The sequence below is a fragment of the Glandiceps talaboti genome, chromosome 18 (assembly GCF_964340395.1).
Source record: "Glandiceps talaboti chromosome 18, keGlaTala1.1, whole genome shotgun sequence".
Lineage (NCBI taxonomy): Eukaryota > Metazoa > Hemichordata > Enteropneusta > Spengelidae > Glandiceps > Glandiceps talaboti.
The window spans coordinates 7,642,369-7,667,500 of NC_135566.1; the positions used below are offsets into that span (position 1 = coordinate 7,642,369).

At 32.2% G+C, this 25,132-nt stretch overlaps 1 protein-coding gene across 1 annotated transcript in view; it reads right to left on the bottom strand.

Annotated features, from left to right (window-relative positions):
• Positions 1-8,399: 8,399 nt before the first annotated feature.
• LOC144449326 (MAP kinase-activated protein kinase 5-like) overlaps positions 8,400-25,132 on the bottom strand; it is a 26,272-nt gene continuing 9,539 nt past the window's right edge. The window contains exons 10-11 of the mRNA XM_078139846.1: positions 16,228-16,297; positions 8,400-8,436 (exon numbers count right to left, since the gene is read on the bottom strand). Of these exons, the coding sequence (XP_077995972.1) occupies positions 8,400-8,436; positions 16,228-16,297 (107 nt within the window). The remainder of the gene's footprint in view (positions 8,437-16,227; positions 16,298-25,132) is intronic.

Sequence of the window (25,132 nt, forward strand, 5' to 3'; positions counted from 1 at the left end):
ATATCTATAAAAAGAATCTACATGTGAGAGATAAATGGAAGATAGTACACCTTCAAACTAGTTTATTATAAAGTACTGTGCTATAATACTCTGTTTCCATGGTGACATATTGTTCACTATAAATCTTCGAGTTTTAATATTTCAGATGGTAATATATGATATCTAATATGGTTAGACTACTGTGTAGGAAGCTATTACAGTTGCTTTACTTGTCTACAACTATCTATCTATCCACCCACCCCTATCTATCCACCCATCATCCATCAACTATCGCATCAAACATTATGCAGTCTCTTCCTTATGCCAACACTAATAACTAAAGAAGAAGATCACTTATTTCAGAGCTGCAAGCAATATTTTCAATATACTCCAAAATTAAGCAACAAATAACAAATCGTATTTGTCTTGTTTGTAATAACATTCCTGAAAGACCATTCACTAGGGAAGTTATAATATGTTCGAATAAACTGACTCATTTATGTAAATGCTGATAAGACAGTGTAAGGTAAGCTGAGACTTATTTCAAATACATGTATTTTGTTTTCAGAAAGATTACTCTAGATATGTCAAGTTAATCATAGCATATGACATTCAAGCCTACATACCTGTCAGCTACAATATCTGGAAAAGCACAATTTCCAGTCACATTTTTACTCTCGTGATGTATTTCCTAAAGTTTACTGAACTGCCTTGTAGGAAAAGTGCATATGTTGCCTTTTACATTACATGCACACAGAGACATGATTGAAAAGACTGTACAGTCTCCATGGCCCTGAGTTTTTCTTTTTATCATGTTTATGCCAGAGCATAATGCAAACTATGGTCACAATTTTCCCACAAGGCGATTTTAATATCTGTACTGCTGCTGAGAGTGCAAATCCAAATGCAGGTGTATGTAATCACAAGTAACAAATTTACATATCAATATGTTTTAGTATTTCCACTTAATATTCTATAAACCTGGACATTTTTGCTGAAGACAATTTTTAGCTAATTCCACTGAGGATGAAAAACAAATGTCTAAAATATCTTCTGTACACTGACGTAAAACAGTAGGGTTGATAATTTCCAATGAATCGTGTCTCAGAATTGGCTGAAGACCTTAAATTGCAGCAAAAATATCTAGGTTTACAGTTGTCTATCATGAATAAGACATATCATAAACCTGATACCTGTGATTGCCAGAGTCTGCTACATTGTACAAACATCAACTGTTACCAGCTGATGATGTGCAACAGAACTTGTTCAAATTTTACCTTTAAGTAGTAAGTGAAGCAGTCAAAACAGCAAATCATTCATTCATTCATTCATTCAGCCTCGCAAATTTTAATAACTGTATGTATCTTCTAACATTGTAAATAGACTTCAAAAAGCAATCTAGTGAAATATCTGTATCCTGACAAGAAGTCCTATAATGGAATTCGGAAAGCAGTGCCAATGTTCTGCATTCCAAAAGATATACAATTTTATATTAACATAATGCACATCTTTTAGATAAAAACCAATGCCCAGAGATCTGGCAAAGAATTGCATTGGAGAAGTCAAACCACATAATTACGTACCACTAAAAACATTACATGGGAAAAACTATATAGCTACATGTAAAGAGCTAACAATGCATGCACTTTTTTAAAACTAGACTACAGTCACTTGCATCAGATCTCTATTGAACTTAAGTGTGCTAAAAACTGCACTTATTAAACCAGAAAAATGACAGATTTTATTTCATCAGACATGCATGTTCTTGTAGATATATAGTGAACCCCTAATATCATTTTTTTTGTAAATATTAGGTACATCCTTCTACCGAAGTAGGTGTATGTTTGACTTTTAAAAAAATTGCCATTTTAATCTCTTAATATAGAAGATAAATTTTCCCTTTACTTTTATTACAAGCTTAAAATTTAAAGCCTAATGTGCATTTGTCTAGTATATAAATCCTCTGCTAGTTTTCAAACTGTTATGTATGACGTCACTAGATATTTTGCTTCAGATTTCACGTCATGACATCATTCCAGCTCTGACACCTGTTTCCAAATCATAAAGACATTTGACACATTTTCGTCAGTCAAGTTGTAAAACAATCAAGACAACACATTTCAAATATGACATCACCATACAAGTTGTTCTGTGTTTCAAAGTATAGTGTCACAAGTCAAGTTCATATGTTACTCCTGAGAAAAGAGGAACACATTTGACAATTTCTACGTGTATGCCTATATAAAATTCCAACCACTACTCTGTGAGTATTCTTGAATTTCAGCAGTATAACAGTTTACAAATGAAGACATGTAATTTGACTTGCTGAGTTTGATGGGTTCACACTTAGTATTCATAGAAATTGTTGTGTTAGAATTTCAAGTAATCACTATCTGATGACACTGTACTCTCTGCATGCATTGAACTACTTTCTCAAAGTCATGCCATCTCAGAGATCACTTTAAAAGGTCAAATCACTGCCCTCTGTACAATCTACTCAAAGCTACTCCAATAGACTGGACTAGGTAGATAATACAATATTGTTTCCAAGTATCCATGAAAATGCCGGAATGCAATCCATGAAAATATTAATCTACTTCAGAAAACGTCTGAATTACAAAGGGTAATTCCTTCTCCTGTCCAACTCCTTTTATTTGTAAAACTTTATGGAAAACACTGAGCTTTAATGCTAGATTTTTTAAGTCCCTGTCAATCCTTGAGATTAAAATTACTTAATTTGAACAAGGATTACCTTCGAAGGAGATTATCCCAATTCAAGTTCAGGGCTTATAACTGACCTAGTAGGAAGATTGAGATCACACAGAATTATGTTAGGCTGATCCAGTCCAGGTCTAACATATTAGACAAATCAGCACTGCATTTTAGAGTTCAAAAAATTTAAAATAACATGTTAAGAGAAAGGTTGCATCTAACAATATATGTGTAATAAAGGTGGTTAGCTTGTCTTCAACTGTACGTCATGTAGATATCGCTAGAAATATACTCAAATGTCTAATGAATATCTCTAGTTTTTACCTAATTTGCATATTGTGAATCGGCCGTCATGAAAATACTAAGACTCGATATAACCATGATTATAGGAATAGTTGACTTCTTGGGGCAGGAAGTTGGATTTTTAAAATGGGATTACCTCAAACAAAATTAAACGTCTGAGATTATAGTGAAACTGTGGACAAATAAAGCTTATGGAAGATTATTGGAGACCTTAACAAATCCATCGACTTTGTGATTAACAAATCCATGACTTTGTGGAGTGATAAAATTATGGAGGATTATTCAAGACCTTATAAAGTCCTTGGGATTACGCCTAATAAAAAAGATTTTATATTTTATTATATTATTTTTTTTTCATGTGTGAGTGTCTAGTTCAGGTTTTCCATTGTTTTCCAAATGGTCTCTGTGTTGTTTATTTCTTCCTATCAGATGTACAGCCATTACAAATTGGAATGACAGTTTTATATTGTCTGTTAAAGTTGATGAAAGTTTCCGCATCCACTATCTCTTGTGAGACATCACAATTTTTGCAATTCTATTTTTATTCTCGAATATGTAAAAAAAAGTTTAGGGTCGGCAGTGAAAAACTAGATGGGGTCAGGTTACCGGAACCAAACAATTATTTTTCTTAGGCCTTTGAAATGACTTTATGGAGAGGTAGAGATTTTTAAGGATTATTTGATATCCTATATAATCCTTGCATTATCAGTGACTTTGTGGAAAGATAGAGGATTATTTAAAACCGTATCAAATCTCTGGATTATAAATTGAGCTGATTCAGGATTCTAACATTATACCACAGGAAAGTAGTATTGCATTACAGATAATTTATAGAATGAATTCTAATCTTTAGAGCTTAGAATATCTCAGATATCGTTTCTCCTAAAATGAAGATTTAAGACAACATTGTCAAAATTAATAGAGTTTTGACGATAATGACTTCTTTCGAAAGAGAACAGTCAGAAATGTCTAAGATCAAATATTTATATAGAAATTTTCAAAGTTTTACATTTTTCTCCCTGAAATCTGCATTTCATACTTAAACAGAGAGAGAGAAGGTTTTCATTCAAAGTCATGCATTTTCCAGACCACAACAGCACACCATAATTACATTTTATCACCTTTTTCTAGAATGTGACCAAAGTTGTTTGATTCAAATACCATCACATGGATTATTAGACAATATCCGGTCTACTAAATCTTACAAAAGCATAAGTAATTAAAAGCCCCTTTGACTGATTCCGAGTTACACTTACTTTAGTCAAAAACCTGCAAATATGTTCATTATGAAAAATCTCTGTGGGGTCTAAGTGCATTATTAAATTGAAATATTCACTATGACCATTATTAGAAATCTCTATGGGTTCTAAGTGAATTAATGGGTTCTAAGTGAATTAATTGAAATTCTCTGTAATGAGTAATTCTCTACGCCCTTTTCAATTATTTGCAGATTTGCAGATGTTACTATGGGAACACTTAAAATATTTGCTCACAAGCTCCATTTCCTACTCAGCAGATGTGGTTATTTAGATTTACAAAATTTAAGTATAGAATTAATACATTTGTACAGCTAAATAACACCTACTGGATGTGTGTGTTTTATCAATTTATCAACATAACACACAGTACTTCAGCTACATGGGTACCAATGAGAGAACCACTGAGAAAGTGAGACATGATGTAAAGAACTTGTTTCACACCATGAAAACTGAAAACATATCATTGCAAAAACACTCTGCTATTAAAATAATGTTTCCGAGTTACACTTACTTTAGTGAAAAACCTGCAAATATGTTTATTATGAAAAGTCTCCATGTGGTCTAAGTGCATTAATATTCATTATGAGAAATCTCTATGGGTTCTAAGTGAATTAATTGAAATTTTGTGACTTTTACGGTGCATGCAGCAGGAACAACAGGAACTCATAAGTAATTAAAAATGATATAAAACAGCACTTGGATTAAAAATTGACAGTTAGTGACATTTACTGTGGCTTTTTTTAGTCGCCTAGTATTTGCCTGTTCCAAGTAGATGTTATACTGAACATAATTTACTATCAACTAATATGCACTTCTCACCTTTCTAAACAATTTACTCATTTAAACGATGTAATATGTCTTCCATGTCAAGCTTTCAATGAATTTGTAATATTTCACTATCCTGATTCAGATATGGAGAACATTTGGACAGTGTTGGAAAGCGCCTAGATAGTAATCAATCACACTTGAAAACCACTCCAGTAAATTTGTCAACGTTTCATTTGTGTCACTATCTCAGAAATGAAGATGATTTACTTATCTCGATGAATCCGTGAAGAAATCAATTTACATTTTTAAGACACGAGACAAATTGACAGCAAGGATGAATATCTATAAACATTCCTACAGAGTATTTTCCAACATCAATATTTAACACAAGTTGAGTTATTGTAAACCCTTAAGACATCTCTGATGTCATTATTCTTGATACATAAGAAAATCTGATGAGTTAGTCAAACATGTCCTGTGTTATGCATTAATAGAAGGTTTACATTTGGTTATAAATTGTATTACATCATTGCTGAGAAGTGGTGCAGTGATGTTAATACTCACCAACAAAAGCATCTTAATCTTTTGCTTTTATTTTGTCCAAGAAAACTTAAATCTCAGTGTGCTGAATCAGGAAAAGAAATACTACGAAATTTTTTATACAGATCAAAACGATGTCAAGTTAAGCCATTCTAAATTCAAATATGGCTGCTGAATACCGTGTTAACTCTATTGGAAAATAAAACATAGTCAATTTCCTTGAAAAGATGGATGGTGAACTCCCAAACGTCTTTCCGTTCTTTGAAAAGGACCAGGAACAAGCCTTCATATGTAAATTTGGAGAGATTTGAAGGAATACGAGTTTCAATATGCATTCTACCTTTACTATAAGAAAAGGATTACAGTTTGGTTATACACTGTGGTACATCATAGATGGCAATTGGGATACTGATATCTTACTCACAGGACTTGGGAAAGTAGCCAATGCAGTAGAAAATCTATACTATTTGATCAAAACTTCATGTTCCATTTTCAGATGGAACGTTGAACATGTCCAGACTACTACATTATTACAATTGGCCAAAATTAGGTGCCAGGAAGGCATGTTTGAAGAGGATTGATAAAAAGACTTAAATTACAAGAGAGTTACAGGGGCCATCATAAAGCCATGGCAACAATAACATTTGGTAAGTTTGCTTTAACATTTCAATTTGTTTTGAAATTCAGAAAACTTGTTTTTGTACATATTGAAGTATAGGTACTTGTCTATTGATCAAACTATGTGCACAGCCCTGCAGTCTTACTGTTCAATTAGACTGTCAATTTAAATAATTAATATACTTAGGTTAGTTTCATGTTCTTCAATATTGTGAACACAGATAAGCTGCTGAATGCAAACTGAAGTCAGGATTAAGATATCTTCATCCTAATTAACCAACAAGGGAGTAACATCAGGAGCTTGTTGACATGTAAAACGTCCTCCCCAAGCTATTTAGCTTTACAGTCAATATGTTATTTAAGCTCTTAAAACTTTCTTTTCTCCCTTTTCTCATAATATTAAAGGTGGTACCTATTTTCAGGATACATAGTACATAATTTTGGGATTCACTTACAAACTTTTTTTTTTTTTTACTTTTTGTGTGAAATGGTACTGTTTGAGGATTGAGCTCCTTTCAATGATGTTTTGGTTTAAATTTTCTTGAGCCTGAAAGTATCTACTGGAGCTTTGATAAATAAATGGTTTTACTAAAAAAAAAAAAAAAAACCTTTCAAATGCACAATAATAATCTTTATAAATTATTATACTGTACATTCCTTTAGGGAAATAATTGTCTCCCAAGAAGTGTGGTAAAGACCCTCATGGGTCCAATGTTATGTATTTAGACAATGCATACAGCTTTCTGTTTCAAGTAACCTCTCCAAACCCCGCACTCAAGGTCACCTCACAAGCTATTAAGTTCTTTTTCTTTCTCTTTCACAACTGGTGATTTACTCAATCTTCCTATTTCACTGAACATTATAACATTTCACAAGCATAATCACAAAAGTTTTTGATATTTTCATAATATGTCTGTTTGTAACATTCTGTTTTATATCACCTTTCCAGATCCCACACTCAAGGTCATCTTTTTCACAATTAAGCCATGCTTTATCTGAATAACGCATGGGAGTTCTAATTCATTACGATGTTTTCACTGGAGAGTGGAACTAGGTCAAGAACATCAATATTGCAATGAATAGTAAATTGAACTATCCTAAATAACTTCTGGCTTGAATGCTAATATTAGATTTTTATCAACTCTTAAAGTCTTTAGTAAATTTTTAATTGTGGGATTATAAATACATTTATCTTTGATTTATAATATGACAGAAGCCCATGAAATGTCACTGCAAGTGTGACGTACTCGGGGTATTTGCATGAGTACATGCACTTTTCTTTGCAGTTATACATTCATGAGCATAAAGAGTGCAAGTGCAGCCGGAAGAACTGCAAGCATGAGCATGAATCCCCCCCCCTCCCCCCGTCCCTAGTACCCTTGCATTTGCTCATGGCTTCTCTTATTACCTTTAGTGCAAGTAATCACCGGTGCATATGTAATAATGCAATATTATCCCGTAATCTTTCTTTTATGTGTTATTTTGATGATAAATTTAAGCAATAAACCACCCTCTGGGAATGGTATACCAAGAGGTTTTGACCCGTGAATGAAATATATGCACGAGCTTTCTGTATACATCAGAGTTCATGTCTTTACTCAAGTATTGTCAAAAAAGACAAACACATTAAAATTCAAGATTGGTCCATTCTTAAACTTCAAGGCTGTTTGAAATAGTTTGGGGAATAAATGTCCCCTCTCAATTTTCACTGAGGTTTCTTGAACAGTGAAAGGATGTGCATATCAAGTAAATGTTGTGTTAAAAAATTCAACCTTTCCTTCAGTAGCATTTATTATTATATACCCTGTGAGGTAAAATTAATGTCATTTGTAAAAAGATTCATAATCACTGAAGTTAGGCATATTTATATATTTTTTCCTGAATTTTTTATCTCATGCAGGAAAATTACATAAGGGGTTTGTCACAATGAGTCAAAGCTGAAAATTGACAAAAACCCTGTGTTACAAGTATTTTCAAGCTGAATGAAGACAAATATTGGAGTGTAACATAATTATATTGACTGTGCAATCTTAACTTACAAAAAATTGAAAAATAATGGTAATTTCAAAGTTTTTAGCTACCATTTCAAGCACTGCAGAACCAGTGACATAAGTGTACATTGTCACAACTTACAACCCAAACAACAAATCCTGTAACGTGTATTTAAGGTTCAAATGAGTACATCTTGGCTTACGCATGGTCTTCATCCTTATATGAATATCATGTCTTCCTTGCATTAACTCTAGACTGTCGTGCCCTGCAATATAGCAACATCAAAAACACAAGCGGGTCAGAATTAGAATTACAGTTCAAAATAAAGTAATGACCTCCAAACTGAACCTTCTGGTGCAACGCAATAAATGTGATTTCTTGTAGCCTAACACACAAACTCATGTTGTCACCCGAGTGGGAGGATTTTTTTCACCACTTGGATGATTGTACTGCTACAGGGTTTCCATTTTCTGATGTTCAGTGTAGGAGTAGTGTCATCCATTCCAACACTCCTCAATGCCATCCTACTCATCTTTCTCTATCAACCTTGGTCTTAAATTACCATGCACTATAACTGATGTTATTTTCTGCAGTTTGCTGATGGCCATAACGCTTTCAATAATGTCAACAGCTACCTTGATATGCCATTATTCAAATAGGTTCATGATACACTATTCATGATACCTGGCAATAGAAAGGGTCAAACCTGGGTCAAGGGGGGGGGGGGTGAGTTTAATGACACTTGCATGTTTCTAGAATAACTGAATTTCCTGTTTTATGCCCTTCAATGTATATAGTATTGACATTTTTGCCATTAAATTTTACTGTCTTCAACTAATTTTCAAAGACTAAATTTTACAGATTACTAAGCTTGGTGCATTATGTTTATATACAAAGAAGCATTTCAGCCACTACTTATTTTGGTGCTTTTGTTTTCCAGAAAATAAGTCTATAGTGAAAACTTTCAGTTTGTAACATCTAGTTCTAGTTTGCATGGTGGATAAAAGGTCAAAAACTCCTTCTATGCAACCCATACTATAATTTTTTATTTTGTAGATTTTCGAGTGTTGGATGTGATAACTGTACATGTTCTCTGCAGTTTGCTGGCAGCCATATTTCCAAATATCATGATATGCCATTATCACATACAAATATACATATGGCCAGTGGCCATAGTATTGAATCCAAAATGGAATTTGAGTCTATGCATGTATAAAATGCAAAACACTTTTAACTCTAGGTATTATATGTCGTATCTGCAATCTCGAATGAGTTTCAAATTCTGAAATCTTACTATTTTTTTTCTTTCTTCTTCTCTACAATAGAAATATGTATAAGTCTGTCCGATGCTGTTTCTTTTTATTCTGCCAACTTCATGACAGAAACTGAAAATGCAGAAGTCTAGATTGAGATTATTAATAGACTGCGAAAAAACGCATTGAAGTATTTATTCATTATCATAATATGTAGTTATCATATAGAATGGAAATTCTTGTTTACAGCAAAATGTCAAATATATTCTTTGGGATGATCACACAATGTCACTGAGCACAATAAACGAACTTCATTTAATTAGGGCCAGAGGGGGTTTGGCGCCAATATGATTGCTGAACTTCATTTTTGCACTTCTAACCAAATTTCAAAAACCTTCACACTTTCAATGATAACAGGTTGTTTATTTACTACTGAGATGTTGATAAGTCAATTAAAATTTACTTCTTATGTGATATACAGTGCTGGGGTTCTGGTAATATTTTACTGTGTTTACCATCATCATGTTCTTCCATTGCATTGATCGTAGTGGTGTCACCACTGCAGTTTTCATCATGATTAAAATCATAAATAAATGTGTTGATGCCACACTTGTGCACATTAATTTATTGAGATTATGCATGTGCAATTGTCCCTAACTTTAAGCATGCGCTTCAGGAATAAAAGTCTTCAACATTGCTGTTCCCATGCATAAACAGGGAAAATACTTTATGGATATTTCCATTAACGATTCATAATAAAAGTAGCTTCAATCTCCTGGCGAGATACTTCTTAAAAACTAAAATAAGATACTTTTGAGATTGAACATTCTTCTTAATGATGAACTATTACACACATCAGGTAAGGAAGAAAGCACCTCAGGGACAAATTTTGTTGAAAACCAAAGTAACTAGAATCCATCATATTTTCTATCAGTAAAAGCTTAATCCTTATGCTTTTGAATTATGACAACCATAAATTGGTTCATCTTGTTTTTAAGGAAATTGCTATTATTTCGTCATAGGGTTATTAAACCCAGTACATGTTGGCCATTTTATAATATACTAGGGTAAATTTTGAGACCATTTTATTCTCTACTTGCACTTCTCATATTAAAGATGACTTAAATCATATGGAGATTGGTCTTTCAGCTATGATACCACAATTGTTTGGAGCAAATTGCCAAACGCTGTCTGCTCTGCACTGAGTATTGAGACTTTCAAGTCGAGACTAAATACACACCTTTTTGAGAGAGCTTATTTGTGACAGTATTTGTTGTAAAACATCAGTGAGCATCGATTTATGGATACTAGGCACTATCTCCTTATCATTATTATATCTATATCTTATGGATACATTTTTAGATCTTACTGCCTTCTAATCAAAAACATTGTATTTTTTTCTTCAGTTTAACTGTACTAGAATAGGTTTTTTATTTTTTATTTATTTATTGTGCTTTGACATCAGTCGGCAGTCCACACAGGAGACTAGCACATATAAATGTAGACCCCGTGCACAACAAATTTAGACACGAAAAACAACAGTACTGTTAACTTATAATACAAAATCACTAAACTGATATAGTTAAAGATGTCAAAATTTACATTAAATGACACTAAGCACAATGACAGATAGAGACCCAAGTACAGGGTTTGTGATTTTACACTAAACAACACTTAGCAAAATTTATACTGGGTATCTCAGAATCAAACTTATTCACAAACATTTGTTGGTATGTACATAGTCTGAATGTTAACGTTGTTGCTTTTGGGGTTTGAGTTTTCAGGAACAAAATAACAGCAAATCTTATAAAATATGATAAAATGACGCATGAACCATACAACATGTACCTAATCCTTGATGGCTTTTTCAATATGCAATAAAACTACAAATACTAGTTAAACGTTTTATCACACGCCAAATGTATCACAGTTCCTAAATATAAAAACCATAAAACACAAAAAAGCTACAACTGAAGCTGTTATCTCGTAAATATACCATCATTTACAAGTATAATAATACTTAATATTTCATAAATACTGAGAAAATCACCCTTGGTTGTTTTAATTTATTACACTGATTGCTTACTTTGGCTGTATATGGGACAGGCTCCATCAGTGCACTGTTAGAATCAATTATATATATACTAAATGAGGATTAAAACTCAAACCATGCTCTACTTTCTATATTGAATGGGGTCAAATATTTTTTACTTCCCTTGCCCCTCCCCCTCCCCTTAGTTGTTTACTTTATCTGTTTGCATAGTGTATATGACACCTACTCCATCAATGAACAGTTAGAATCAATTACACATTAGATGAGGATTCAAATGCAAACTCTACCCCTACTTTCTGTCCCAAATGGATGTCAAGTATTTTTTTTCCTTCATTTCCCCTCCATTCCCCTAAATCACCAATGTACAAGACATGAAAGCTGTAAACAAGATTTGAGTATAAATGTGAAATACTGTATGTTTCCTGATTCAAGACCTTCATTTATCAACACTGGTTGTCTTTGGCAACTTTTTTACCTGTGAAAAGTCCATACTGGACAGGAAGAATGACTCCCCACATACACACACAAAACAAGCCACAGAAAAACAAACAAAAAACAACAACCTCAAAACAGCACTGGGTGAGACAATATAAAGGAAAAACAAACAAAAACAACAACCTCAAAACAGCACTGGGTGAGAATAAAGGAAACTGCAATATTTGATTAGTGTATTTCCAAATTCTAGACCCTTGTAAGATTTAATCAACAGTGGTTGCCATTGGCAATCTGGTAAAATTCCTAATTGCACCCATATCCATCAGAATGTACAACACAAGTTGCATCTAATCCTCTTAGATGATAATCCTGACTTACACAGTTACACTACTACAGTGATTCCACTATCGCAACATGACTCCTCAAAGGAAAATAAGTAACATGCCCCTCTATACACTGTCGATTGAAATTAAATCTGGTATCATTATTCTGTTGGAATTTTATCTTTCCTTGTTGTAGAACAGAGTTTATGTTTCCAATTTCTTTTCATTGCATTTTGTTGATAAAACTTCAGCGCAAAATAGACAAGGATTCAATTTCAGAGAGTAAAATGTTGCTGAGAAAATTCTGAGACTTCAGAAAAATGATAGAAACTGATATATATAAAATAACAATTATTTTGTGATAAACAATAAAATCATAAATTATAAGACATCACGAAATGATATATACAGGTTAATTTGTTTATTTCAGAAACTTAACAAAATTATATTAAAAAGGAAATATTTCAGAGAAAAAATGAATATTTGATTATGAAATTTCACATGTCACCTTTGTGCCAGATTTGATACAAATTTGATATTGCATTTCTGAGAAATGATGTATTATGGATGGACAGACAGACACACGGATGGACAGATGGAACCCAGTGTAATAGTCCCCCCGGCCCCTTTCTGGGGACTAAAAACCGAGGAGTAAATAGCATTACCTTCACTTATGGAAAGGTATAAAATGTCCAACAAAATCAGATTACGGATACCAACTAAGGCCAAATAAAAAAAGTTGTTTGAATGTAATTGGAACAACACAATTTTTTTTTACGCCTAAGTTAAAAATCAAAGCTAATTGTGAAACTTAACAAAATGGTATATTAATGGGGAATTTGTTTCAGAGAGAAAAAAGACAGTTATTTCTGAGACTTTCAAAGATGACACACGTCCACACAAATCCCTATGCCACTATGTCAGTTTTTGAATGAATGAATAGAGCATAGTAATACAGTGGATTAATACTTTAGTCTATAACTTCCTGTATCTAATCACTCACTGGAACAGACATCTCATTAAATATGCATAAACTGTATATCATAACACAGTGGGACAAGTCAATTTATATTAATGATATCCATTATACTTCTGTCTGGCATTGTCATGAATCACACAGCAAAATGAAACATGATGTACAGTTTATAATCTTGTTAAACACAAGTTAACTTGTAAACCTACTCAGATTTTCAATGATGCCTTAATTCATACAAGATTCTTTCAGTGGCATGTTTTACTAAAGTGTCATTTTCACCAACCAAGTGATCTAGAGACATGAGATCAGATATGAAGTGTGTCTTGTATGTTCTTTGATTTATGTTTACTAACACCTTACTAAATACTATATGACCCAAAATATTTCTTCAAGTAAAAAAACACAAAATTTCAGGGTGTTATTAATCATTGCTACTGATAAATATTCTTATAATGTTTTTATTAAAAGTCCTTGGGCAAGATTGGAACCACAGTTGTGACCCAGTCATCCCAGCTGTAGGATAGAAATTGCGACATGAATGCACTTCTTCCTTCAATCCTAAGTGCTTACAGAGGACGTGGAAAGGGCTGTTGTGCCACTATAGATCTGTTTCAGGGGTAATAATTGCAAAGTGCCTTCAGCACAGAGTGGAAAAGCACTATATAAAAAACAAAGACTGCAATGGATTGTATGCTGTTCCAGGGAGTTGAAGGATAAAGGGTGGTTGTGCCACTATAGATCTGTGCCAGGGGTAATAATTGTAAAGTGCCTTCAGCACACAGTGGAAAAGCACTATATAAAAATGAAGGCTGCAATGCATTGTATGCTCTCCAGGGAGTTGAAGTATACAGGGCTGTTGTGCTTTGTAGATCAGTATCAGGGGTAATAATTGTCGGCACCTGCTGTTCTCCAGGGGGACAGGCTCATTACAAATACATTTCATTATTATCATTATTATCATTAATGAAAAGTTTCAATATGTCCTTCAAATAAATTGTATTTTGAATGTGAAAAAGCACCATTCAATATTAGATTTGTGAGTATTAGACAGCGGCCCTAAGCTGTAAAATATTATACTCCAGCTGATGAAATGAGATGAATCTACAACATTAAAAGTGAAAAAGATTCCATAAAAATAAATGAATAATAAGAAAACCCAGGTAATACCTATATTCATTTATGAAATAAGAGGCAGTTACTTTTTAAAGGCATCAAGTACCTGCACAACCAAAAATATTTAAGAGAGCCGCATCTATATTTCCTATACTTAGAATCAGTAAAATTTCTCTCTGAACTATGTGATACTAATATTCCAATAAATGATGGTGTATTTTCGATAAAAGTGTCTAGGTAACTTGGCAAAGTATAGTAATCATAGTGTTATTATTGTACAATTATGTCTTAAGTATGTGAAACGAAACCCAGTATTAGTGCTGGTAGTCATGTGACTAAATTGCTTGCAGGTTTTATTCATATCAATATGCTTGTACCACTTAGCAAGTTATTATGGCATTGAAAAGTGCTTTCAACCTCATTCTTACTGTATCGTTCCATTCAGAGATGTTTAAGTATTTGAGAGTGCTTCAAACTTAGCGTAGCATAGATCTTTAATAACACATCATTACTCAGACTTTTGAATACTAAAAGGTTTGTTGTGACTTTGGTGTTTGCTGTGTTTCAGCTCATTTACTATTAAAGGGAACAGCACTCACGGAAATAGAAGTAGTTTATTAAACTTTGGGTACTGGAGTCATTTCATGACATCGCATAAAGTTTGAAACTCTTTTTCACCTCTCTCTTGTTCTCACAGTGGTCCACCATGGGACTTAGCAGACATGAATATTTATTAGATATACACTGAATATTCATAACTATTTATCTAAAGTAATAAGCACTTAGAAGTCATGATGCATCTAGTATTATACATATGTAGTAAATTAGTTTATCCAAATGTTTCCTTTAAATCTAGTTTTACAAGACATATCACAAATTCCAATCTTTCACCACTGAAAATTCGGCTAGGAAAGATAGCACCAATGGCATTGTAGCACAACTGTATTTGGTTGTTGCTATGGACATGGTCTTGTTGCTAGGGATGTTTGCATACATTTTGGAATCTTTATTAACTTGCCTACCCTTCCTACTTTCCATTTTTGCAATCATTTAAACCATCATTTAGCTGTTGCTGTTGCTAGGCATATTTGCATACATTTTTAAAATCTTTAGTCACTTACCTACCTATCCCTGTTGTTGTCTTTGTAATATGCATCAGCATTTCACTGTTGCTAAGGGCATGGTCATGGTTGCAAGGGTCAATTGTGTCAAAATGTTTTAAACAATGACTGCAGAATAATACCTACAGAAACATCCCCACCAAGTTTCAACCCATTCACCATCCCGTTTCTAGATATAAGTTTTTGACCAAAATCAAGATTTTTAGACCTAGTTTGTATATCGCTGATGGAATCATCATGTTATGAATACAGCTTCATCTACACATCCCCAGATGTATCCCCATTAAATTTCAGCCCAATCTGCTCAGTAGTTTTGGAACTATATATTTTTGACAAAAAAGACACATTTTTAGCCCCAATTTGCATATCACTGATGGGATGATCACGTTATGAATACTTCTTAATGTAACCACCTCTAAGAGCGTTCCAACCAAATTTCAGATCGATCTGCTGAGTAGTTTTGGAATTTAAGTTTTTTGACCAAAAATCACATTTTTTTACCCAAATCCCACATCTGTGATAAGATCATTTTGATTTGAACAATTTTACAACTAGACAGCCAAGATAATATACCAACCAAATATCATGGCAATCGGTCCAGTGGTTTTTGACTTTAAGTTGTTTACACACACACACACACGCACATCAACACAGACAGACAGACACGCTGCCATGCATAGCACTACTGAACCTTATCAGTTCAGTTGTGCTAATAATGAACTCTAAACTTATTTTGGAAAATTGGGATGAGAAAGTGATAACATTGTGTGTGTCATTCTTACCTTTCATCAACTATCCTTGACATATACTCAGCAAGCCTTGATCTATCAACACTTTCAGTGAACTTTTCACCTGAGGAAACACAAAAGACGATATGATTCTCATATGATGGAAAAAACCCTCAAATTTCTGAGTTGAAAAGGGATTGAATGGATAATTTAATCTCAAGGCTTACAAATTTGTTGTATAAAATTGAAATAAAGCAGTATGCCACAACACATACATTTCAATGTAAATGTTTATAAACTTTTTTCAATAAACAAACGTATACATGTCAAATAAATACATACATACATATATATAGTAAATAGTATCAAACTCGTAGAATAGAGTGCTCGATGCTTGGGTAAGCAGGGCGGGAATAATCAAAGTAAGTTGGTTGGAACTTGAGGTGCTTAGTTGTAACTCCGAGTTTCACGCTCAATGCGTTCATCAGACAGTTATAGAAACGCTCAATGCGTTCATTGTCTGATGAACGCATTGAGCGTGAAACTCGGAGTTACAACTAAGCACCTCAAGTTCCAACCAACTTACTTTGATTACATACATATATATACATGTGTGTGTATATATTATATATATATACTCAAAATGTATATGCTGGAGTAAACAGTGCTCAATACATATATATATGTACAGCGGTATAAATAATACAATATCAAGCAAGATACTAAGGAGTGTCTTACCTATACCATTAACTATACTGTTAGTCACCTGATGATGGTAACAGCATGAAACACTGTGTAACGACTCCCTAGTATCTTGCTTGATATTGTGTTTTATATATGTGTATTATCCTGTGTTATTAATATTGCATTGAGCACTGTTCTCTCCAGACAGACACTTTTTGATTATAATTATTATTAATATATATTCAATATCATGTTTCGGTTCTCTGTAAGGTCAATGTCACTATAAAATTACGAATAATTTCATTTTGCTATTAATAAGTTAATAACACAGAGCAAAACGTATTTGCTACAACTTGTCCCCATGTGGGAATTTGACCTTTGGTGTTGACCCCGATATACACTTACATAAAGATACAGGAGAAAACTATTTTCCCATATCAATGTTTCTATAACTGACTCAAAAGAAGAGAAACATTTCAGTCACTGTTTATCTTCCCATTAAAGTGATGTGACCTGGTTTCCGTGCCAATGATTTTGAAGAATGTGTCAGATGATATTAGTGCTGTTACCAACACATGGCATTGTTTTGACAGAAAATTATACACATGTACTATGCTCCAACTATTCCAGCGAATCTGGGGTTGATAAAAATTGATTTTTTTTTCAGTCCTGACGATGTAAAAGTATTTTTAATACGCATATGAACAGTAAAGAAGAAACTTAAAAGGAACTCATTTTTAGTTTCAAATGTCATTTAACATCAATCGGGCAACAGTAATTTGAAATAATTACACTAGAGTGCAGCTTCCATGGCAACAATTTCATTGACACTTCAATTTAATCAGCTTTTCATTGATGAAGCCGCCTATCTTTTTACTTTGTTTTTCAAGCAGTAGTTATTGATACTGTAACATCACTTTCATTGTTTGCTTTCACCAATTAAATAGGCCTTTTCCAAAATTTGCCATGGTGGGGACTCTACTTCCCGTCTGTGTGTACCTTTTTGGTATACATGGTATATTTTTACTGGTTAATCATAGAGCACTGCTGCTTTTCTTGATGTCTGAACAATGCGAAAAACATCCCTGATCTACGCTTTTACAGAATACCAAGGGTCAAAACTCTTAAGAAACGGTACTATGAGGTGATGATACCCCTAATTTGAGTGAGGGCACTGTATTCTCAATTTCCTGTTTGCAGTCTGCAATGGCCTATTTGTCTAACAGGGACCTTCAATTGATTTTTTTTATTAAATTATGAAAAGTTGAGGCTTAATTCTCAAGTATGAATGATCATTCTTTATTCATATAATCAGACATATTTATTATCATAACATTTTTATCCAACAGAAATCTTCACATACAGTAAAGATTTTTATCAAATTATGAAACAAAAAAACCCTGAAGTTTTACTTGGGTAAAGATGATCATTCTTCACTCATATAATCACATATATTTATTATCATACTTGAAATATGATTTATTATCAGAACTTTAACATCATGTCAAAAATGAAAAGTACACAGGACCGTTATAGTATAAGTAGGAATAATGAATTGTCAACTTTGTGTTATCGGATGAAATTTTTAATACACTCACCACGTCAATGGTGACCCCAGAGTTTCATAGCAATAATAGTAGTAAGAAGTTTGAACGTGCTCACATAAACGACATATTTATTATCGTATTATTCACCGTCAAAAACAAAAAAAACACATGAGAGATTGAGAGGGGTATATATAACCATTGACTTTGTGTGATCAGAATGCACTGACCATGCCAATGGTAATCCCAGAATTTCATGGTGATAACGATGGCAGGCAATTTGAGAGAATTTGATTTAAATAGACATACCGATCATAACTTGAAAGTTATCACTTAACGTCAAAAACCAAAAGCACACAAGAGAAATTGAGAGGGGTAACTAAGTAGGAGTAATCGCAGAGTTTGTGTAACATCTGGCATAGATCATGGCTTTAAATCAAACTCTACTGAAGATGAAAAGTATGATAAATCCTATGTCAGATTAGCACATAATCTCTAACAAGGCGTTCGAAAATCGACCTACAATACAAGCAAATATAACAGACAAAATACCATAATGTGTTCACACAAAATTTCATGTTTCATTTAAAGTATATTTTTCAAATAAACAATAATAATCATTCAGTGATTCTTACATATATGGCTATGCATAAAATTAAAGTTTATTTTAAAATGTGAAATTTAAGCTTTATGAAAATATGGAAGCATTCGAGTCTCTCAAGTCATTGAGATCATTGTACAAACTTCTATGTACACAATCTGTGAAGTATCCATGCTTTGTGTTGAATGAAGGTAATTTGATCACAGGCGTCCATGGTCCTTAGGCAACATTTTTCAAAAAAAAAGACCAACACAAAAGAAGTGCAATTCTGTAGACACTAACCATCTACATCAAGGGACGTAAACTATGCTTCCATATTTAATTTTTTTTAAATTTAAAAAAAAGAAAAGAAAACAAACCTATGTTTCCATTAATACATTTCTAACCTTTATATTATGATATAATAATTTTGCTGTCATTTAGCTAAATTGTTCAAATTTTTCTACCCATTTATTATATTTTTATGACGTCATTTTCTCTGAAAACAACTATGAAAATAAAAGCTGCACTGTTTTTTGAAACTCTATATAAATAACAATGTATTTGTAATATTGTATACCCTGCACAATAGTGAATCATCTATAGGTAAACATATTTGTGCAGCAGTGGACATAATATTGTATTGTATTGAATTGAATACTAAACGTACACTTCCAGACACTGAAGATACAATAGTGAAGGACATGGGAAATAGCTCTGACAGAACTAATAAGACGTCTTGCCCTGCCACTTGATAAAACATTACCTCAATACAGTATAATAATAATAATATTATTACAGTCAGCAAGAATGTATTGAAAAACTTACAAATCTGAATATTATTTGTATAACAATCAAAATATATTCATCAGAAAATTGATGCATGCATTTTTTGAATAATAATTTATGCAAAAACATATGATATAATGTAGTTATTTCTTTTAAAGTATGGTGTAATGTATCCAATCAAATTGATTTTGGGTCCGCACCCTAAAATAAGCACCCGATAAATCACAGTTTCAACTTATTATTATACTATTTATAGATAAAACATGCCTCTAAATTACTTGTAAAATAATTTTCATTTTAACAATTTTCCATAAATATAATTTTCATCATTTGATTGAGAAAATAATGCCCTAGTTACAGCCAGTGCAGCTTCAAAAATGGCTTGTAGAGGTGAAAACAAGAGGAAATGAGAGAAATAACCCTACAGTTGATTATCTCACCACAGATAGTTACTCTTGTAATGAATTCAGACATGTCATATATCTGAACTGGAAACATGCTGTGATTATTTTGACATCACACAAGTAATTTCAATACATCAGGTTGCTTCTACATAGCAGAAACTTGTTAGGTGTCTATTAAATGAGTGAACTCATTTAATGTCAATTCCCTACTAACTTCCCACAGAGGGACACTCTTTTAGCTTAAATAGAACTTCTGTTCTATACTACGTATATGGTTATACTCAAGAAATTAAAACAATATGTAGCAGCGTACTAGGGTGACCCTAATTTTTAATCATAAAATGTCTCCAGAACCCAAACTTTATGAAAATGCCTTAATTTCGTTATTTAAAAGAAAAACATTGGAGGATGTTGTTAGAGTCACATCCAACATCTAGACATCATGTGAAGAATGATTAATTATTAAAATTTGTTAACAGATTATTTTAATAGACTAATTCCAATATAGTGGTCTAAATGTTTTTATGGTATTATTTCTAATACTTAATAGAATTAATGTACCCTCAAATCAGTTAATGGCTTTTAATTTATGAACTAGTCTACTACCGGTATACTTTACTGTTGACTGTATTTCAATCAAAGCTGTACTACTGTGGGAAAACAATTTTTCTTTCCAATTTTCTACATATAATGATTTAGACTTTACAATACTCTCCCTCAGGGTAATAACCTAAACATTAATTTTTCGTTTATACCAATGTTTATACACGTAAACAATTTCCTCAAAACATAATTCGTTAGAACAATTTTTCTTTCCAATTTCTTACATATAATGATTTAGTCTTTACAATACTTCGCTTAGGGTAAAGTTTTTTATTTTGTTATAAATGAGGAAAGAAAAGTGACATGTTTATGCCAATTAGCTATATGTACACATAACAACAGCAGCAATTTCCTCAAAATGGGATTCATTACAACAGTTTTGTCTTTGTACTTTCTTATATAAATTCACAATACTTTTCCGTTTAATATGGCAAACATCATTAATCTACACTCATTTAGATTATGCCATTTATTTTATACACACAGCAACAGAAACAATTTTCTCAAAAGGTAAATCATTATTTCCTACCTATAATGATTTATCCTTCACAATACTTTCCCTAAGGGTAAAGTTGTATACATTCCCTTTTTCATTTATTCCAACTACTATTAATACACAAATTAACAGAAACAATTTCCTCAAAAGGTAAATCATTATTACAACAATTTTTTGTATGTAATTTCCTACCAATAATGATTTACTCTTTTAAGTTTACAACACTTTCCCTAAGGGTAAAGTCATACACATTCCCTTTTTCATTTAACTATTAACACACAAAGCAACAGAAACAACTTCCTCAAAACATAATTTGTTATAACAATTTCCTCTCTCTAATTTCATACATAAAATAATTTAGTCTTTACAATACTTTCCCTAAGGGGTAAAGTCATATACATTCCTTTTTTGTTTATGCCAACTATTAACACAGATTGCAACAAAAACAATTTCCTCAAAACATAATTTTTAGAACAAGTTTTTTCTCTGTATTTCTTACATATAATGATTTAGTCTTAACAATACTTTCCCCTGGGGTAAAGGCCTACATTTTCTTTTTTCATTTACACAAACTATTTTATTAAGACACACAAAGGAAATACAGAAACAATTTCCTCAGAACGGAATTTGTTATAACAATTTTTTCTCTCTCCAATTTCTTACCTATAATGTATTACTCTTTAAGTTTACAATACTTTTACCTTAGTGTAAAGACCTATACATTCATTTTTTCATCCATGCTGATTACTTATAAACGTAAAAAATCCTGCAGAACCACTTCATTTTGCCTCAGGAGGTAGAACGTAAAGACTAAGCCATGACATCAAATACTATCATTAAGAAGAATACTTGAATGACAGATAGGGGAGGTTGAATGTACTTTTGTAATGTGAAGGGTTATTTAAAATATATGATCACAATATGATATTTTGATTAAAAGTATACCAATGTCTACTTTGATTATGTATTGTAATGCATAAATTACAATATATGTCTATCATTTTGTATTATTAAATAACTTAATTGTTATGTTGTGTTCAACTATTTCATTTTATATTATTTCTATGCTCACATATTACAAATTATTTCAATATGCACTTCTATTATTGGTGCAAATTATTTGAATTCAGCATTTCTGTATGTCATAAAATGAGAATTTCAATGAGTATTCTCTGTTAATATTAGTATGTCTATGGTATAAAACATCTTAATACATAATCTCTGTAACTGTAAATTATTTCAATATGTACTTCCATATTGGTTTTAAGTATTCTAATTGGGCATTTTTGATGTTATGAAATATATCAATATACCCAATATTTTGATATGTACTACTTCATATATATATATATATATATATATATTTAATCACAAATAAAAAAGGGGAATGTCGAATGTCTCTATAAAACTCAACTCAAAGGGTTTCCAAAAGTTCTGACAACCTTTCACCCAGTTTAAATAAAACACTGTAGAAAGCTTAAAAAAAAAAGAAGTTAAAGTAAAAGTTTGCTTTTACATCAAATCTTTTGTAATTTATTGGATTACAAACAAGGACTATTCATATGTTTGTGCGTATTCATTTTTCAAGTAGGAAGCCATGACAAAATTATTTTATAAATCAAAAATGCAAAATAAATACAAAATCCTCATCCATATGGCCACGTCTATACATATTGGTTGATATATACAAACTCTTTATTTTTTGTGTGCTGATATGAATTATTTCAGGTAAATAGTTCAATTATTTTAGATCAATCATTTTAGTGAACACACTCTCTGTTATTATAAATAGCTGAGATATCCTTCAAATGAGATTAATGATCAGTAATCTATTCATACAAGATGTACTTGAAAATATTCAATTTCCTTGCATTATCTCGTTGTTGTCCATTTTGATTGAAATCGTTTGAGATTAATAACATACATGTAGACGTGTAAAAGAAAAAGCTGTACTTTATGGTCTACAAGTAGTAAATGATAAATGATTTACTGAGGACCTCTTTGCATTGGAAACAACCGGCTTTTGAAACCAGACTGTTGTACATCATAAAATGTACTTTTCAACCACAAAAATATGGTCACAGTTGTTTTGTGTTTTTCATAAAATTTCAGTGAAATGACTTTCTTTTTATGCAAAAATGATATCACAATGGGCGTTCCACAGTGTTGTCGTTTGTAACTGACAGCAGTATGGACCAGTCACAACAAGGCATCATTCGGGTTACATGAACTGGGACAGAAATGTTCATTTGTGTGAAACTGAAAGCACGCTATACATTTAGTTCCAACTTGAATAACAGAAAGGGTCTTCATAACTGGATTGATATCAAAATACACACATGCTTTCAACATGAACAGGAATGGTTCCCATTTAAACCTGCACTAGCTGTAACGAGACTATTATCTTTTCGATCAGACAACCAACAATATATTCACTGAAAATTGCTAAAATACCAATAATTAGACCTTGTGCATGTCAATTAGAGGTCTACTTTATATACTAGTATGATAATAGGATGAAATTGTGATTCACTGGGATGATTGCTGATTTTTAAGTGTGGACACAAAAATCAATTTGATTGGACATCTTGCACCATACTATGTGAATAGCTACAATAATGCTACCCACAGGTAATTCAGTACTGTTCAGGGTGTATAATATTATGATAAAGTCATTATATCTAACAAAAGTTTCAAAAGATGTTCCAGTTGCAGTTAGTGCAGCTTCAAGGATTGATTTAAATAATTTGGCTGACCCCATTCAATATGTATTTTCAAAAGAAATAAACGTACATACATCTGGAATCAGTGAATTATATTTTGCATTTTTTTTTTTGGGGGGGGGGGGGGGGGAGTGATTTATAAGCCCAAGGGACTGGGCAGATGTTTCTGTATACTGTATATTTATTGTAAACTATATTTTAAATCTGCAAGACACTATAATAAACTACAACAATCTGTTAAAATAATATTTTAATATGAAATTATAAACACTTGGTGCCAATGAGTTATGTAACTGTTACTAGTATTAAACGTATGATGTTTTCAATGACACAATTTATATCATAAAATTTTCATCTCATGTACCAAACAAGTATAAAAGTAGTAAACACAGCTAATAGCAAGAATTGTTATGGGATGTGTGGGTGTTTGTTAGGATGACTAATTAGAGAGTTTTAATGTTGAAGGAATTGAATTGTTATTGAATTTGGTTTTATTGTATTCAAAAAGTGAAAGAAACTAAAAAAAATTGATGTTTGGAATAATGTGTAATTATTCAAAAAATCAGTTTTTTAGTTTCTTTGTTTGTACTGGTATCACATATTTATATTACATCCACTACAGTGGTTTTAAATTCATCACAAATATAAAATTGCCTTCATTTTCTCCCTCTCAGAAACATTTGTATTAAATATTAAACATGAATAAAGAGCACGTTTTTGACAATGTATCCCAGGCAACGTACACAACCATGAAGTATGTTTAATATACTTGCCTTGCTAATCAGAGATGATTTCATCTATCAAACCATCTCTCAGACCCTAATGTCATCACTAGCTTGCAGCTAAGAATGCAAATTAATTTGTTATAAAATAATGGGTAAAGACGACCAGCTGTTTTATCTCCTTATTTCAATATCCATTTCATTACTATCTCAATGTCAAAGACAGCTGGGTACTTAATAGACCGCAAAATGACCACTAAGTGTAGAACTGTATAATGTGCAGTTTATGTGGTATTTATATAGGATATTTCAATGTATTGACAATAAACCTCCCAAAGCACAGACCTAGGCTTTGCTGCAAGACTAAATAATTGATTCAGAAACTATCTCACTTTAATTTTACCTTTCATGAAA